Source organism: Strix aluco, chromosome 1 (genome assembly GCF_031877795.1).
Source record: "Strix aluco isolate bStrAlu1 chromosome 1, bStrAlu1.hap1, whole genome shotgun sequence".
NCBI lineage: Eukaryota > Metazoa > Chordata > Aves > Strigiformes > Strigidae > Strix > Strix aluco.
Genome location: NC_133931.1, coordinates 77,506,304 through 77,522,708, shown reverse-complemented (window position 1 = coordinate 77,522,708; position 16,405 = coordinate 77,506,304). Strand labels below are relative to the sequence as shown.

General features: G+C 37.4%; 1 protein-coding gene across 1 annotated transcript; it reads left to right on the top strand.

Annotated features, from left to right (window-relative positions):
- The first annotated feature begins 359 nt into the window (after nt 1-359).
- On the top strand, nt 360-13,134 carry ABCA13 (ATP binding cassette subfamily A member 13). The gene is made up of 8 exons (XM_074832974.1): nt 360-523; nt 3,072-3,187; nt 4,258-4,391; nt 6,169-6,333; nt 7,759-7,961; nt 9,481-9,608; nt 12,302-12,396; nt 12,606-13,134. Exons 1-8 carry the CDS (start codon nt 360-362, stop codon nt 12,912-12,914), a joined length of 1,314 nt encoding a protein of 437 aa, XP_074689075.1. The 3' UTR covers nt 12,915-13,134.
- Nucleotides 13,135-16,405: the final 3,271 nt, after the last annotated feature.

Genomic DNA, 16,405 nt, shown 5'->3' with positions numbered 1-16,405 from the left:
TTGGTCTTTATACCCTAAACTTAGAAATTCATTGTAGGGCTAAAGAGTTCCTTGTGTTTGAGATCTCAAAGATAATCCTTCTCTTTGGGAAAAGAGTTACACTTCTGAGCAGAAAGAGATTGTCTAGCTTTTCTCCCAGCTCCATTTTCCATTGGAGCAGAGAAAGACATCTGAAACAAAGCTGCCATAAGTTCAAAGTACCATCAAAATGATCTGGTGAACTACTAAAGCTAGAGGTATGTTTCCACTTGAAAAAAATATTTTAAATGGTTTAAAATTCAAGAGGGCAGGGGTAGGGGAAATAACACGCACCTGCTATTTTTTTGCTGTTAATGGAAGTGTGTTTTCTTCACATAAAGATGGATTTGAATAAAGCAGAGGAAATGATTTCTAGAGCAGAAAACCTGTACAAGCAACCATATTTCTGGAACCTTCTACATTCACTCCCTCGCCTTGAATTGAACACCTTTTATACAGAAGATGAGTTAGCTGCCATAGCACAGTTCCTAAAAGTTATTGAAAAGTAAGTACTTTTACGTTCTTTAAAGTGCTTTGTTTTAATATTTTACCTGTGATTCTTGTTCTTCTCACTGGCTATTTAACAAAGCATGCATCCTTATTGGTGTAAAGAAGCTGAAATTTTCTTCTGCTTACTGGATTCTGCTTTTATAGAGGTGTGGTAGGAGTTTTCACCCATTCTGATTCCTCATAACTGTATGTTTCATCTCTGTCAAACTCAGCAGATTCCCTAGGGGTCTCCAAAAAATAGCTTCATGTTAGCAATGGCTGAATTTAGCCCATCACATAATACAGCTTTGAAAACTGTAATGTGCCTTGCAAGTCTTTGAAAGACAGAATATTTACATATGAATATAAGAAAATAATAGTTTGGATTCTAATCACCTTAATATATATGTAGCACTTGGTCAATATCAGGAAATTTACTTCATTTTGTTTCTCAAGCCTCTTGCTATCAAAATAGCTTTGGCTGTTCTCTTGCAAGAAGTGAAGCAGTAAGAAAAAACCCACAGAGACTGTATTCTGAATGTGAGTTTTCTGCCCTGGGTAAAGGACAGTTGGATTCAGAGGAAGTCATAGTATCAAAAGGACAGCTAAGACAAGTATCTACAGGAATTTTCAGTAAAATAAGGGAGTTATTAGGAAAAAGTCAGACACGTATTTGCCGGAGTAGGTAGTTGGTTGTAATAGGTTGATAGGTAATTGTCATTGTAGCCAATTAACATACTTAAGGCTAGAGGAGGCCACCAAACTGGTGAACTTCACCACCCTTACCCCATGGGGAGGCAGGGGCCCAGGGACTTTGAATGGTAAGTTACTGTGCTGATTCTGTCACCTTTAGTATCCCACTGTTTTTTTCCTAATAAAAAAGTTATGAGGGTATGATGGCATATTTTTTTTGAAACTGGGAAATGTCTCTCTTGATTACAATATGTAGATTGCAACTGTGTTGGGCCTTGATCTTTCCCGTGCCCTTATGCTTAAGTCATTTGTAACCTTATTCCAGCTTGTTCTCTGAACTATTAACATACAAAGTGGGATTAGTTGTGCTTGTAGTGCATATATCCCAAAAGCAGAAGCCTTTTCTGAAAGGTTTGGAAATTCTCAGTCTGAGTGTTCTTCAGCAGCAGTAAGCAAAGGTAACAGTAACCACTGGCTGCTGTGCTGGGTCAAGTTATTAATCTGTTAATATAATCTCAACACCGATTTCTCTACCCTGACCCTATAGCACAGACAGAGTGAGAAGGGGACAAAAGTGGCAGGTGTTCATGGTTATGGTGTTTGTCTTCCAATGTAACTGTTGCGCATGCTGAGGCCCTGCTTTCCAGGAAGTGCCTGGGCATTTGCCTGTTGATGGAAGTAGTGAATAAATTCCATGTTTGGCTTTGCTTGCATGCACAACTTTTGCTTCACCTATTAAACTGTCGTGATCCATGAGCTGTCTTGCCTTAGTTTTCTTTTCTTCCTGTCCCATGGGAGAAGGGAGCAAATAAGCAGCTCTTAGGCACTTGGCTGCCAGCTGGGGTCAACCCACAAGTGATTAACAAGAGGAGACTCAGATGTTTACATCTGGGTTTTGCTTTTTATTAGGACTTTGATGCCCTTCAGTGATCAAATTTGCTGTAGTTAATGCAATTTGAAAAGCAAACCACAAAAAACCAATGCTTACTTCTTGACTAGCTTCATATTACTAACATACATTTCTAGATGTCCTATCTCAGGCAGAATTTAGTCAGCAGAAAGGTTCCTAAATTTACTTCTCCCACTTCCTGGGCTGTACCATGTTTTCTGTGTCTCTCAGAGGTACTTAACAGAGACTTTTCACACCTACTTGGCAAAGTTAAATAGTGTTGTTTTTTTCGTGTTTTTTTTCTTCCTCTGATATCTGTTGGAAAGTGCTGATCCACTCTAACAAAACTGGATTCTTATTTGCAAAATAACAAAGGAACACTCTATAGGAAGTAACTGGTAAACGTGACAGGCTTTGTGATGAATTACAGCTACTTTAACAAAGAAGTTTGTTTCACAAGCTAAGGTGACTGAGACTGGGACTTGGAAGTACTTCAGTAGATATATTTTTATCAATGAGTTCTGTAATGTGCTTTGTTTAATTTGTTGTGAGAATAAGTGTTCTGTTGCTTTAAAGGTTGTTTTTTTTTTCTCAGCAGATTGAGTGAGAGTAAAATATAAGTATTCTGTGTCCATCCCACATTGTTGTGGGGATAGCTGGGATGAACACCTGTGGTGGTTTTCCTCTCATTTTTGCTCTCACTTTTAACCCTTTCTCTCTCTCTCTTTTTTTTTTTTTTTTTTTAAATTGGTCCTCTTAGCAGACATGTCCTTAATAAAATTTGAGTGAAACTCTAACTGTAAAATCTTAACGTGTGTTTTTCATGAAAAATCTAATTTGACAAAACATCTGTTTTTCAATTATAAAAAGGGTATTTTAATACTCAATTGCTTGAACATCACATTTTTCTACCAATCCCTTTCAGGTTTTTTGGGTGTATTTTGATATGTATCTTGACTTTTGTTTTATTTTTCACTTTCAGTACCTTAGCATCATTGAAGGATTTAGCTATGATGCCGTTGGGCCAAAGTTTCTATGAAGTGGTGAAAAAAACACTGAATTTAACTGCTGCATCAATACAGGATAGGAGCTTAGAAGGTAAGGAATTTGCTTCAGATTTTCTTTGGAGTACCTCGTAAGCATGGGAATATGTAATAGCAGTAACTGTCTGAGCTTCTGCTAAATTCCTAATGTAAAAGGTCTAAGAATTGAACTATGTTGTTGTAGTGCTAACCCATTTCTTTATTGATCTCTTTTTTAAATACTAATAACTAAATTTCATCGAACTCTGGCAACTATTTGATAAACAAAGCAGGTTTGTCTAATATATCATGTTTAGAATGATCTTTTGGTAATGAATTTTGGAGAGTGCCCAAATCACTACAAAGGACAATTTCTTCCATTTGACAGAAGGATGGCCTCTTGTTTTGGACATGCATGTTAAGCGTTATGGCTGTTTTATTTTAAGCTTCATTCTTCTGTTATCATAAATTCTGCTCTCAGCTGAAGGGCTACATTTTCCCATCTGCTGCTGGAGTATGGGAGATGAGTTTAATTGGAGAAAGTAGGCTGGCCCCAGGACAACTCCTCAAGAAAACGTCAGGAACCAGTTTCACTGGCAAACTGTCTCATGACACACAATTAGATTGTAGGTGCAGCTGCTGTCTGCTCTACATGGAAGGTCAGGCTAAGAATTATATGTAGTCTAAATCCTGCTTCACCTCTCAAAGCGAAGACTGAAGTGGTACAAAGGTGATACGCTGGAGCCCTTGTACAGACGGTGAACTTGAATTCCCTGGGACTTCTGGTACTCTCCTGGTGCTCTCCCTCTCAGCAGTGATTCATATCCAGCCCATACACACACATTTCCATGACTATGTGCAGAATTAGATGCACAGTTGAGAATGGCACACTGCTGGGTGGGTCTGCTGGCAATCACTACACAGGGGCATCTCACCATTTTCATATCAACTGTCACAAAGCCATCACATTAATGGACCTTGCCATACTACTAATGTGGTCATGGATTTATCCTAGTGACATTGGTGGTCAGGTACACACACTTCCCCCCCCCCCCCCCCAAAAATCATGTTGCAAAAATAAATAATCAAGAAACAACATGAATAAAAAGCAGGAATGATATAAACAGAAGGTTTCCTTTTCTTCAGGTCTTCAGTATAATCTTTCTCTCGGGGATGTTTTGTGGAATCCACATGCTGTGAGAGCAGAACTTGAATCCAGGTTTGAGTTTGACCATCTTCATGTTGAGAAGCTGCTAAGTTATACAGCACAATTGACAAAGGTAAATCACTTAAAAATTTCAGTGTTCCTCTCTTTCCTCTTTGTTTTTATTTGTACCCTGAAGGGATTTTTCATGCCTTACAGAAGGTATAGTCATATCTTAGATTTGTGAAACAGCTACAAGACTGCTAAATATCCTGGCTTCATTCCCATCAAAATAAATGTGTTTAGCTCCAGCTGAAATTTCTGCACATGAAGATGCTGATAGATCTAGTTGTGTGCATTAATGAATTTATGCTTCTCTGAAGTCACCAGTGAGTATGACAAAGTCCTGAGTTTATTATCCAGTCCTGTAGAGAATTCTGGGATTTGCTCCACTAAGACTTTTAAACTAAATCCTAAATTTGAAGCTGCTTGGATTAATTTGACAGCTATCATTTTTCATCTGGTTTGCTGGACAAAGAATACCTGTCTCTTCTGTGTGTAAATTAAGGCATGTCAGGATTCCTTTCTTCTCAGTTGTGCAGTCTTGATATGAATATACTTGACTGATTTGTCTCAGTGGAACTATTCAAATATACTGGTGAAGTGTCAAATATTGAGGAAAATCTCTTTTCTCAGAGAGGACTTTCTAACCTATGCTCTAGATCAAAGTGGTCTGCTGTGATGATCTGATTTGAATGGCAGAAAGCTTGAAACATCTTTTAAATTTCTACCAAAGTCCACAGTTTTTGAATAGAACATATTCGTATTTATCTGAAATCTGTTTGTTCTTTGCCAGGTACAGTCTAGAGTTGTACTCCAGAAGACTGCATTATAAAAAGAGCTGATCTACACAAAAGGATAAATTATAAAAATCCTTTGACTTTTCAATGGCCTTTTAATGAAATATCAGTGATGACTGTTTTGATCAACTGAATTGTATTCAGCTGCAGCCTGGTAGCTACGGTTGGCTGTCTAATTCCAGACAACTCACTCGCTAGCTATTTAAATGAATATCTTGATATTGTGTGCTTGAGTTAGGGCATTGAAGACCCTCAAAAAGTATGAGAGGAAATATGGATGCCTGGACAGTGTCTGTTCTGAGCACTTCAGTTCTCTATCTAATGCACCAGCTTGTTTGGTGACAAAACATCTGCAAAGTTTTAATAAATTTTCTAGTCACAGTTGAAAGGAGTTAGAATGCAAAGTATCTCAAAAAGACATTAATAGGGAAAATTAAAATGCATTAAATTATTTTGTATGCTTTAATAATATTTATATGATTGGGAATAATAAAGCTTTGAACACAGAATTTAGAAGTCAGACTATGAGGAAAAAATTCTGGCCTCTTGTCCACACTGCTGAAACCTGCCAACTTCAATTTAAAACTAGTCTGTGGCATGTAATCATTGGTTGAGATGTACCATTGTATTGAATGCTTTTTACATCAGTAATTTTTACAGTTGTGAAGTTGCTTCGATATAGTTATTCTAGTGCAAAATTCTTTTGTAGGCGTGCTGTAACATTGTCAAGTTAGTTCAGCATCAGCCTGCAAATGACTGTAGAAGTAGCAACACTGGTGTAGATAGATGGTGAAAATTCCTTGTATAAACAAGTCTCATCATTCTGCCTGCTGTATGAGTACCCTAGTGGGGCCACTGGTATTTTATACATCACTCTGTATGCGAAGTACTTTGAAGTACATGCCCCAGCATATGAGGCTGGATTAAATGGGTTTTGTTCTCACTGAAGGAGGCTATGTGATATTCTTTTTTCACCAGATAAGTAAATTGATAGCAGGGATAACACTCAGCAGCTCTCTTGAGATACTCATCCATTTCTTATGTCCCTGCCAGATTCCCACAGGAGACACACTGGAGCAGTTTGTGTGCTCTGCTCTGTCCAGCATGTCAGAAGATGAAGCAAACAAAGAGAATAATAAAGAGGCCTGTATTTCTGCACGGCATGAGGCCAAACTGTATCTTGTTCATGCTGTCAGCAAGCTCAGGCTCTATGCACAGGTACACTTTAATAAGTTAATAGATTAAATTCCTAATTTTTGCATGTAGGCTGTCAACAGTAACTCAGTTAAAAGATCTGAGTTATCTATTAAATGTTATTGTTGTGAACTTTTTTCATCTTGCTAATAAGACAAAGTAATCTTTATAAAGAAACATTACAGTGGAAGCATAATCTATCACCATGTGTCCACTTAATCAGATTTTCTCATTAACTCAAATACAGGTTTGAAATCTAATAAGGAATATAGTGAAATGTACTGCACTGCAGAGGCCTGACAGAAGGAAGACCCATTTACTGTCCCAAGTGAGCCTGAATTTTGAGCAAAATTGAAAGCAGACTACAGGCCTCCACTGATATAGTATACAATTAATTTATTTTAAATTTTTAATTCATGTGGTCTCTATGATGACCTATGTGTAGTTGCATGGAGAAAAGGACAAACCATTCCGATGTTTCCTAAGGAAAACACTTACCTAGCTGCCTTAATGCTAGTGGTTTTTTTCCCATGATACATGGGGTTTTTTCCATAAAAAAATATCAGCTGTGTATCAAGCTGCTCTGGAGATGTTTGCAATACCATCTAAAGAAAGCATGTAAAGTTTACTGTGTATTTCCTCAATAATGTAACCTTTGATTTTACTCTTGATAAAGGTTTCACTGGTGTATGATGACTTGAAGTAATAATTTAATGTGATTGCCAAAACTAATGCACTAATTCCTATTGTAGGTGTAGGAAAATCCAGTAATAATTTCAGCCTTTGTTTTAAACTCTTCACAAAAGCTGACATCCTTATGGTGACAACTTGAAGAATTTTAAGCTGCTGGCCACTGGGAATTCCCTTGGTGAACAGGACATCTCTTATAGTAAAAATCTGTTATAACCACTTGGCATTAAAAAAACGTAATGGTGGAGAAGAGCAGAGCAGTCAGTAGGTTTGGCCAGACCTTGGTATGCCTTATTCTAGGCTACACAATGGGAGCATACAGGCTCCTTCTCCACGTTTTTGTGTAATGGGACCACAAAAACGTTGAGGCTGCTGTCTTCCATCATGTTGGTAGTGTAGGCAGAAGCCCTGTAAGGGAAAGCATGTCTGAGTAATTAACTGTGGAGGTCTGTTTTTGGTTGGTTTCAGTCTCGGGCCACCTTTTTGTCATTCCTGGGTCTTTGGGCAAGGATAGCACAACATAGGATGTTAGTTCTCTGTGGCACATTATATTGCCAACTTGCAGGTCAGTCCAAACTGTATTGAAAATCAACCGTTGTGAGACCAGTCATTTCAGAGTGTAGACACATTTGTAGGGAGAAATTTTACTATCATTGCTATTTTTTTTTTTTTTAAGATATGCAAATTCTGTGTATTGTCTAAATAAGAAAGCTCTGATTCTATAACAAAGTGTGTTCTATTTTGCATTCAATCTGCTAGGTATTTGAGCAATGGTTCAGCAGCAGTGGGCTCTCTCAGAAACTCCTTTTGGAACCTGAAAGAATCATAGCTGATTTAATGTCTCAGTTTCTAGATGACAGGGAAGCCAGGAAAGTTTTTTCAGAGATAAATACCCTGATCCAGCAATGGAATGAGAAATCAGATACCTATTTTTCAGATGGACATACTGCATCTCATGATCTGTAAGTTACACCTACCTTTCTGCAACTTGTCTTATAAAGTTCAGATCAACCTGAATATTTATTTTCACATTACATTTAATTGATTTCTAATTTTTGTCTGTTTTATGTTTTTATTTTTTATTCTGTAATTCAAAACCTCATATACAGTCACATAATTGTGCTGATGCATACACATTCTGAGAAAGAAATTAAATTTGTGATTTGGAGTATAGCTACTTACAGGTTCAGCAGGGAACCCGAATACATGATCAGGACTCATAGAAATCAGCAGCTGTGTATAATTAAGCATTTTGAACAAGGACCTGAATTCTTTATCATTTTTCTGCAAACAAAGTCTAATTCCCACCAATAGTTGCTGAGATTCAGTAATGTATCTCATGCATGCATGCTATAGCATCAATCCACTCGTGCAGCAAGTCCAGTGCATCTGGAATCTTTTGGATTTTTGTTGAGGAGTCATACACATGTTAGTTTGTGCAGGAGATGTTGGAACAGAAGCCTACTATGGAGAACAGAAATACAGTGTAATTCTATGTGTTTATATATATGTAGTTTTCAGTGTTATCTAGGCACTCAGAGACTAAGATTTCTCTTAATGTTTTTGAACTTTTCTTAGAGTTTCAAGTTCCCCATTTGACTTATCACTTAATGCAAATGTAAGCAGTTTATATGAAGATATAGCTATAAGTTCTGTACTTCTTCAGAATGAATTGTTTTGTTGAAGTAGTCCAAATCTTCCTGTACAGTATTCTTTTAGCACTTGGTCACTAATCCAGTAGAAATCTATTTTGTTGAAACTTTGGAAATGCCTTCAATTCCCATTTCAGGACAAGTTCAACTACAAGCTTGTAAAGATTGACCGTACTTTAATTTCAGGTATTCTCAATAACAGCATAATTTTAAAACAATATCAAGACAATTGTTCTGGGTGATTTATGAAAAATAGTGGTTTAAGAGCTCTGTTTCCCTATCTTTTTTTTTTTTTTTTTTTTTTTTTTTTTAAGAAAAAGAGTTGTAAAAGATCTGGAAGTTTCTACACAGGACTTAAAAGTTGCAGATTGTTTGTCAAGTAAGCAGAGCGTCGTGAAAAGTCTAAGGCAGAGCACAGGAACTGATACTTCTAACTGCACATTGGATGACTTGCATTGCTTCTGGGAGTTATAATGTTGGCCTCAATTTGGTGTTGCTTGTTATAGCTCTACTTGTTCATATCAAAAACTGTCCTTCATTGGAGGAGATATGATCCATGCTATACAAATCAACATCTGAGGATAAATCTGAAAGATACAATTCATTATCTAGTTAAGAGAGAGACTGCAGTCAAATTGTTCAATAATTTAGTAGTACATTTTGGAATTTGGCTCTTTTTTTATAAGCAGAAACTACTATGCTGCTCTAAGAAACTACAAAGTAGATGATATAGTGACCACACAACAAAAAAACCCCATAATTTTTGAGCAACTTTACCTTTTTGTTTGTAGTACACAGTATTTCTATGCTGTACCTCTTTTGATTGCAGAATCCTGCATCTGGAGAGAATGCAGTCTGTACTTCAGGATGTACCTCAGTGGCCTGTTATGGAGAGATTGCTTCTGGTAGATGGAGCTATAAGGAATGTAATAGCACAGTATTTATACTTCACCGAAGGTAAAGCTGCATGGTGTTACTTGTTACTAGCACTCAAATGACTGTCACAGAATAACATGGGAAATGGACAACATTCCCTCTAGGAAGGCATTTGAGCTCTGTAATACGTGTCACACTTAGATATTTACAGCAGCTTTTGAATTCCTAAAACTTTGTTTTCCTTAATGATAACAGAACACAACATAATACCCATTTTCACTTCTCATATGAGGAATAAACAATTTCCTTAGGCATCTTACATGATGTATGATGCTGTGGCTGTTGTTTAAAGATCTAACTGAAGAAAAAGAGCCTCCTTAATAAAAATTAAAATTATCACTGCCTGAGAGGTTTCTAACACCATCAATCATGTATGTGTGAACAAGAAGTCTTGGTTTTAGATTAAGATGCAGCTTGAATTTTCTGGGTGGTGAATTTGCTGGGTTTGCAAGTGAAGCAAAACACTGAGTTGGACATATAGATTTTCTGATTTCTTTAAGGATTTGATTGAGGGCCGTGAAGCACAGAGGCAGGGTGCTTCTTTCTCTGTGGCTACACTTTTGGACATCAAGCTAGGCTGATGGTGAAGGAAGTGGAATATGCCCTTCCCATTCCCAGAAGAGAGGGGACAGTATTGAAGAACTCAGGGCAAGTAGAGATGTATTTTATAAGAAGTTGGGGAACTGGAACTAGCTCCCATGAAGTTCTTCTAAATATGTTTGTTCAGCAATTATAACTTTCATGTTTGGTATACATTTATTATATACATTATTATAAGGTGTGCTAGGACTCAGATTGTGTGATACTCAGCACCATGATAGCCAGGAGTTGATCAGCAATATAATCATAAGGTTCACACTGATCTGGATTTAAAAGAAAAAAAAAAAAAAAAAGGAAAAGGGACAAGATGTCTTTCTGTGACACCTTTTAGTGGACACCTGCAATACTATAAAGTGGATATATATAGGAAGAGTGCTTGTATTACTCAGTTGTAGTTAGGTATGTCAAAACCACTTTGGTTCTTTTGGAGATGTTGATAGTCTTAAATTACTTGATATTTGCATATCACTTTACAGTAAAGAATAAACAATATATTAAAAGTGCAAATTTTGTCCAAGATACCACTGAAATTGTGCAATTTTGTCCTTGATTTCTAGCTCAGATGTCTTCAGATTACAAATAAAAAACTTATGTTTGAAGATTACTGTTGGAAATGAACACAAACTCTGACAGAAGTTTTGTGTATTGTATTGTACATCATTATTAGCAGTAAAGGTTGTGCAGGTCACATTACAGCACCAGTGGTAACAGTGAAGTCCACTTTCCTTGGGTTATGTGGTATGATACATGCATGCTTCTTGCCTTTAATTCCTTTATAGCTGATTACTCTGGGAGTTTAGTGAGCAGTTCTCTTGTTGATAAACACAAAAAAATATATAGTCCAACATACCCTTTAGCTGTAAAATCTGTTTTTTAGCCTCTAAAAATGAACAAGGACTGAGTGCAAAGCAGGGAGCGGATCTCATGAGAAAACAAGTACTCTTTCAACATAGCTTTCCAAAGGCACAGTTTCAGGACATTTAATATGTCCTGGGATTGACTGAGACACTTGTTTGTGTACTTCTGAGTCAGCTGGGGGGCGCTGAGGGACCAGCTGCTAGATGGACTGAGTGGCCAAGAGCAGTTATTGCAGGGATCCACTCTGTGTGTGTACCAGGAGCTGGAGCAGGACTGAAGCCTTGAGGGCTCGTATGCCCAGGTGCCAGCAACTGGGGTGGGAGACTGGTATCCAGGGACAGCTGCTGGGCAGACTCGGTGTCTGAGCCCAGCTGCCAGAGGGGAACCACACTGTGTGTGTGTATATATGTAGATATGTATTCCCTCTGACAGACCTTCATCCTGACCAACCAGGAGGGTGAACAGGATAACACCATTGGTGCTGTTTGTGTGTTTGAGAGTGCTGCGTGTGTTGACCTGTGTGGCCAGCCATGTGCATTTTCTATGTATGTGGCTTGTATGTCTACCTGCCCAGTCTTGCTGCTGAGTGGACTTGGGGGCATGGAGCTATGGCAGCCTCACCTCTGTAGGGCTGCTGGATTTGGCAACTTCCTAATATGACCTGGTAACATTTCTGTAGTTGTATTTTAATTGAGAAGGGAAAGGTTAGTTTTGCTTTGGAGCTTAAGGAATTAGGCCACCTTTCCATATTTCAGAAGAGTTGCTGGCTAAAATCAACAGTTACATATGGAAAGAGTCCAAGTTTATTTTCAGCATTCATAGCTAGAAGCCCACATGGGACCTCATTTTTCTTTCCTGAAAATCATGAAAGTTCACTGAAGTCATTGGAGCTACTCTGATATAAACTGTGAGAGGCAATAAGGTCATGCTTTTACTGGTGTAAGAAGACTGGTGTCTTCTTTCTGCCTTGTCTTGATGAGACTTTTTCAGTGGTGGTGCAGGAGGGGAGCAGTCTTTGCTCCTCAAAATTGCAGAGTGCAACTGTGTACGTATTTTGTGCAAAAATGATAGAGTGCTTTGGGCAGGGATGTCATCTAAATCAAAGTAGAATCTTTCGGCCTCTGTAACTGCTGTATTTTTAAACCGTATCATGCACAGTTTGCTTTCCCAGAAGGATGCTTCCTACTGTACTGTTCCTGAATTACTCTGTAAATTAACTATTTTCTTTATGGGCTGTGTGGACAAATGTCTTACAGAAGCTTTACGTAGCCTGGAAAAACTGATTCCTTTTGCCCAAAGAGATGGCTTCATTCATCTAGACATCAGAAAGCTCTTTGTGGAGCTAAAACAGGTATGTTGTTGTTTAATGTTTGTATATTAATTTGCATAAAACTGCAGAGGTTTATTTTGGGGGATAAAAGGTAGTTGCTAAGTAGAGTATTTTTTATTCAGCAGAATTTTGGTCCAACTTTGTACATTTTTGTCTTTTGACATTTCATTGTGTCTGTTCCTTCACCCTGAGTTCATTTTTAAAGTGACAGTATATTCATTAAATTTTAGATACTGATGAGCAATGCTTCCTATATATGCAACGATGTGCTCACAGTGTTTGAGAAGACCCTGAGACTTCCACAGGGCTCAGATGACATTGACATTTTAGAAATATACATGTGTCCTGGCAATAGCTCAGAGGTGACCTTCAAGCTAAATAACCAGGTCCAGTCGCTAAAGGAATCTGTAAGTATTTCAGGTGGTTTTTTTTTGTTTTGGTTTAGGTTTTTTTTGTTTTGTTTGTTTGTTTGGTTTGGTTTGGGTTTTTTTTCACGTTTAAGGCTTGCAGTGCCTTACTTGTATTACAAAATGAAATAAATTAGCAGGGGTTGCAGCTTACTACTTAGTGTTTGCTATTAATAAGTGGATGGGTAACTGATTATTTAAACTGTTTAAAATGTGCTTGGTGGCAAGGCACAAGTGGTCTTATGGAGTCTCTTGAGTGAATGTGACATTTTAGACATGTTAAGTAGATGTGGCTTCCAGAAAATATTGAGAAGGTTTGAAAGACTGCTCATTTAATCCATTTTGTGTTGAATTTCAGTATCATTAATATTACAAATATAAGAAGCAGGGCCAAAGTCTCAGGTGAGTTTCCCTTTTACTGGTTTCAAATATTGTTTTCTTTACTGTGAAAGGTCCTGCTTCTGCAGAAAGTAACTCAGGGACAACAAAGCCTGCCAGATTCAATAATGGATGATTATTTGGGATGGCAAGAAATAGAAGAGCAGCTAACCAAAAATTATGCTTATTACTGTGAAATTAATCAACTACTGAGCACAGAGACACCATCTGAGGAAGATGTCCATTTCAGCTCTTGTCAGGAACAGCTGCTCTTCTCACTGTACGTATCTTGTATACCTTTTAATGCATAAAGGTCGTGACTGGTACTAACCTGAAGTATTGTATTATAAGCAGTAACTGAATAGATAAAAGGTTAAGCCCCTGCTTTTTACTTTTGATTACCACCCAGTGTTAATAATTTTTATAGGAACAAACAAAAAGGTAGAGGATTATTTTTTTAGTAGTAGTAATATTTAAGGACGGGGATAGAGGTGGAAATAGGCTGAGGATAGGCATGTATCTAGGATTCTAAAAGCCTATTCTCCTTTTTTATCTTCTTGCATCCAAGCATTTTCTGCTACTTCTCAGCCTGCTTCCTGGTACATACCCCTCTGGTGTTGGGCTGCTCAGGATGCTTGGAAACTAGGATCTAAAAGACTTCTGGGAGATGCAGGAAAACATTAAAGAAAGGGCAGTTAGAAAGTGCACTAGGAGGGGTATTGCATTCTTGAGTTGCTTTCTGAACATGTCAAGTGGTCACTGTTCCTCTGTTTTGGCAGAAAATCCATTAATATTTTTATTAAGTTGATTATAATTTGAAATGACTCAGTAATTCTACTGATTTCAAGCTTTAATGGTGTTAAATCAGAGTACGTTAGAGACAAATCCCTATATAGATAAAGCACTTTAGGATAGGATTTTATTATTCATGCTTGGTAATGTAAAGTATGAGCATAATGAGTTTAATGTGAAGTTGCATTTATACTGGACAGATGTCCTAGGTCACAAACTTAGACACGCATAGAAGACAGCTATCTACATTACTTATGTGCGTGAGAAACTTGGCAGAAGAGTTTGCTATTAAAGCAGTAAAACTACTAGCATTCAAGAATCCATCAGAAATTCCACAAACTGCATTGGCAGCAGGGATTAAATCCACAGATATTAATAACACCTTAGATGTTAGAAAGTTTACGTCATTTTTCCTGTCCCTCTTGCTGTTGGTCAATGGTTGATTGCCTTTCCTCCCTCCGTGTTTCTAAATGACTATGAAGTCACCAGGAGGACTAGTTTTACATTCCTTTTTTGAGTATCAAAACCACCGATAGAGCTAAAAGGCCCCTGGAAATAGAGGCTTGTGTTTAAGTAACATTGAAGAGCAAGAAAAGCTCAGCGCTATTTTTATGTGAGGTGTTTTGTTGTTGTTTTGTTTGTTTGTTTTTCAGGGACAAAGCTATACTTTTTTTTTAATGCAAAGGTGTATTTCAGGACAAGAGGAATCATTTCTTGATAATTGTTTTCAATTTCAAAATGCTACTTTTTGAACCAGAGCATTTTGTTGGGAGTTTCTTAAAAGGCTTTTTAGATTTATTTTTTTTCTGCTCACAAACCTGCGTGGTAAGGTCTAGTTGTGCTTAGAGTGATGTAACAGCTAAAGGATTCTGCTATTAGCCTGCCTGCTTCAGTTCTTCCCTAAGTCAACAGCACTGTCTGTATGCATAAAGTAGTAATAGAATTTAGCTAGAGATTTACAGGGAAACAACATGTGTTCACAAGGTAATTTGAAAGAAATCACTGGTCTAATCATGGTAGCCTTGTTTTCTGTGTCATTTCAGAATTAATAATACACTTGAAGAAATTTTGTTTGCTTCGGAGGGAGACTCATACTGGAAGGATTTAACAGCTTTTGCTAGTTGGATGTGCAAGGTAGCTCAATACATGAATGAGGAAGCAGGCTCCACGGGAGGTCAGGCAGGTGAGGAAAGAGCTACTGCAAAGCACAGGCTTTATTCTGGTGGTTCCCTGTCTTAGAGTATGGTATTCCTTGGAAAGGAAAAACATGATTTTTACATTTGTGAGCCTGTTTCTGTCTGTGTTTCCATCAACCTTACGATTCACCAGCTGATTGAATCATTAACAAGGAAAACTTATAATATACAGACCTTGACTCTGGTAAAAAACTGTGATTTTAGTGCCATCTGGAAAATTTTTGGATCATTCATTTCTATTGGGAAAATTCCAACTGGTTGAATCTGTTTGGAGTCTTTACTTTTGCAAGTGTGTTCTGTCAGGAAGGCTTCTTAAGTCCAGGATATAAATGAGAGACCAGACCAGCTAGTCACCCAGTCTCTCCTATTTCTAGGCTTGTTTCATACTGGGCAAGGACTTCATGCTTGATTTCCTTCATCCCAGTTGTCCTGTTATATTCCAGATGTCCTGACCCATCTGCTGCTAACTTTTGTGGAATATACTAGTTTTTCATTATTGGGGAAAACATTGAAATATTTGCAAGTTATGCTGAGGAATCGGAGATCTTCTATTTCAAAATTCTTTCGGTTAAATATTTGTGTTACTTTTCTTAACATTTTAGTGGAGCTATGAAGCAGGGCACAATGTGGCTGATCCAAACAGCTCTAAAAAATTACCTCACCCACTATCACCTACTTGCTTCCTTTAAGTATTCTCACTGTGCTCTCAATTCTTCCATTTTTTGATGACTTATATTTCCAGCTTTTGAAGGGTTTAAGTTGGTGATGGATTTTTTTCAAGCTAGTTCTTGGGATTTGTGAAAGATCTTGTTCTGGCTAAAGATCTGTTTTTCTGAATATGTTTGGTTTTTTTCCCCCTCTGCTCTTTTTCTCTGTAGAGCTAATCAGAAATGTGCTGAATTCCTCAGCAGTAAGGAGAAAGTATGGAATGTATGGAAAAATAAGCAGTATTTTTTAATTGAAGAACTGTGTTACTGAAATGAACTGTTCAAATATGAATTGATTGTACAGGTTTTGTAATCTATTACAGTTCCAGATATTTCAGTTATCTGGGCAGTAATAGTGAATTTCACAGAACTGCATTCTTTTTACTGAAATTCCAAGGAAAAAGAAATATTAAAGTTCATTTCAGTGCTAAGTACAGCACCAAGTGCGCTCTTGTATAATAAAACTAATCTTATTTGAACTAGTTCTGCAGTTTATGTATAATTCAAAAGACATCTTCTGTTTTTTCTTTTTTTTTTTTTTTCTCTAAGG

Coding starts and splice junctions, on each gene's coding strand:
- ABCA13 (XM_074832974.1), top strand. CDS start 360: ATGGATTTGAATAAAGCAGAGGAAATGATTTCTAGAGCAGAAAACCTG. Junction 6,334..7,758: donor AGCTCAGGCTCTATGCACAG/GTACACTTTAAT, acceptor TCAATCTGCTAG/GTATTTGAGCAATGGTTCAG. Junction 12,397..12,605: donor TCTTTGTGGAGCTAAAACAG/GTATGTTGTTGT, acceptor ATTAAATTTTAG/ATACTGATGAGCAATGCTTC.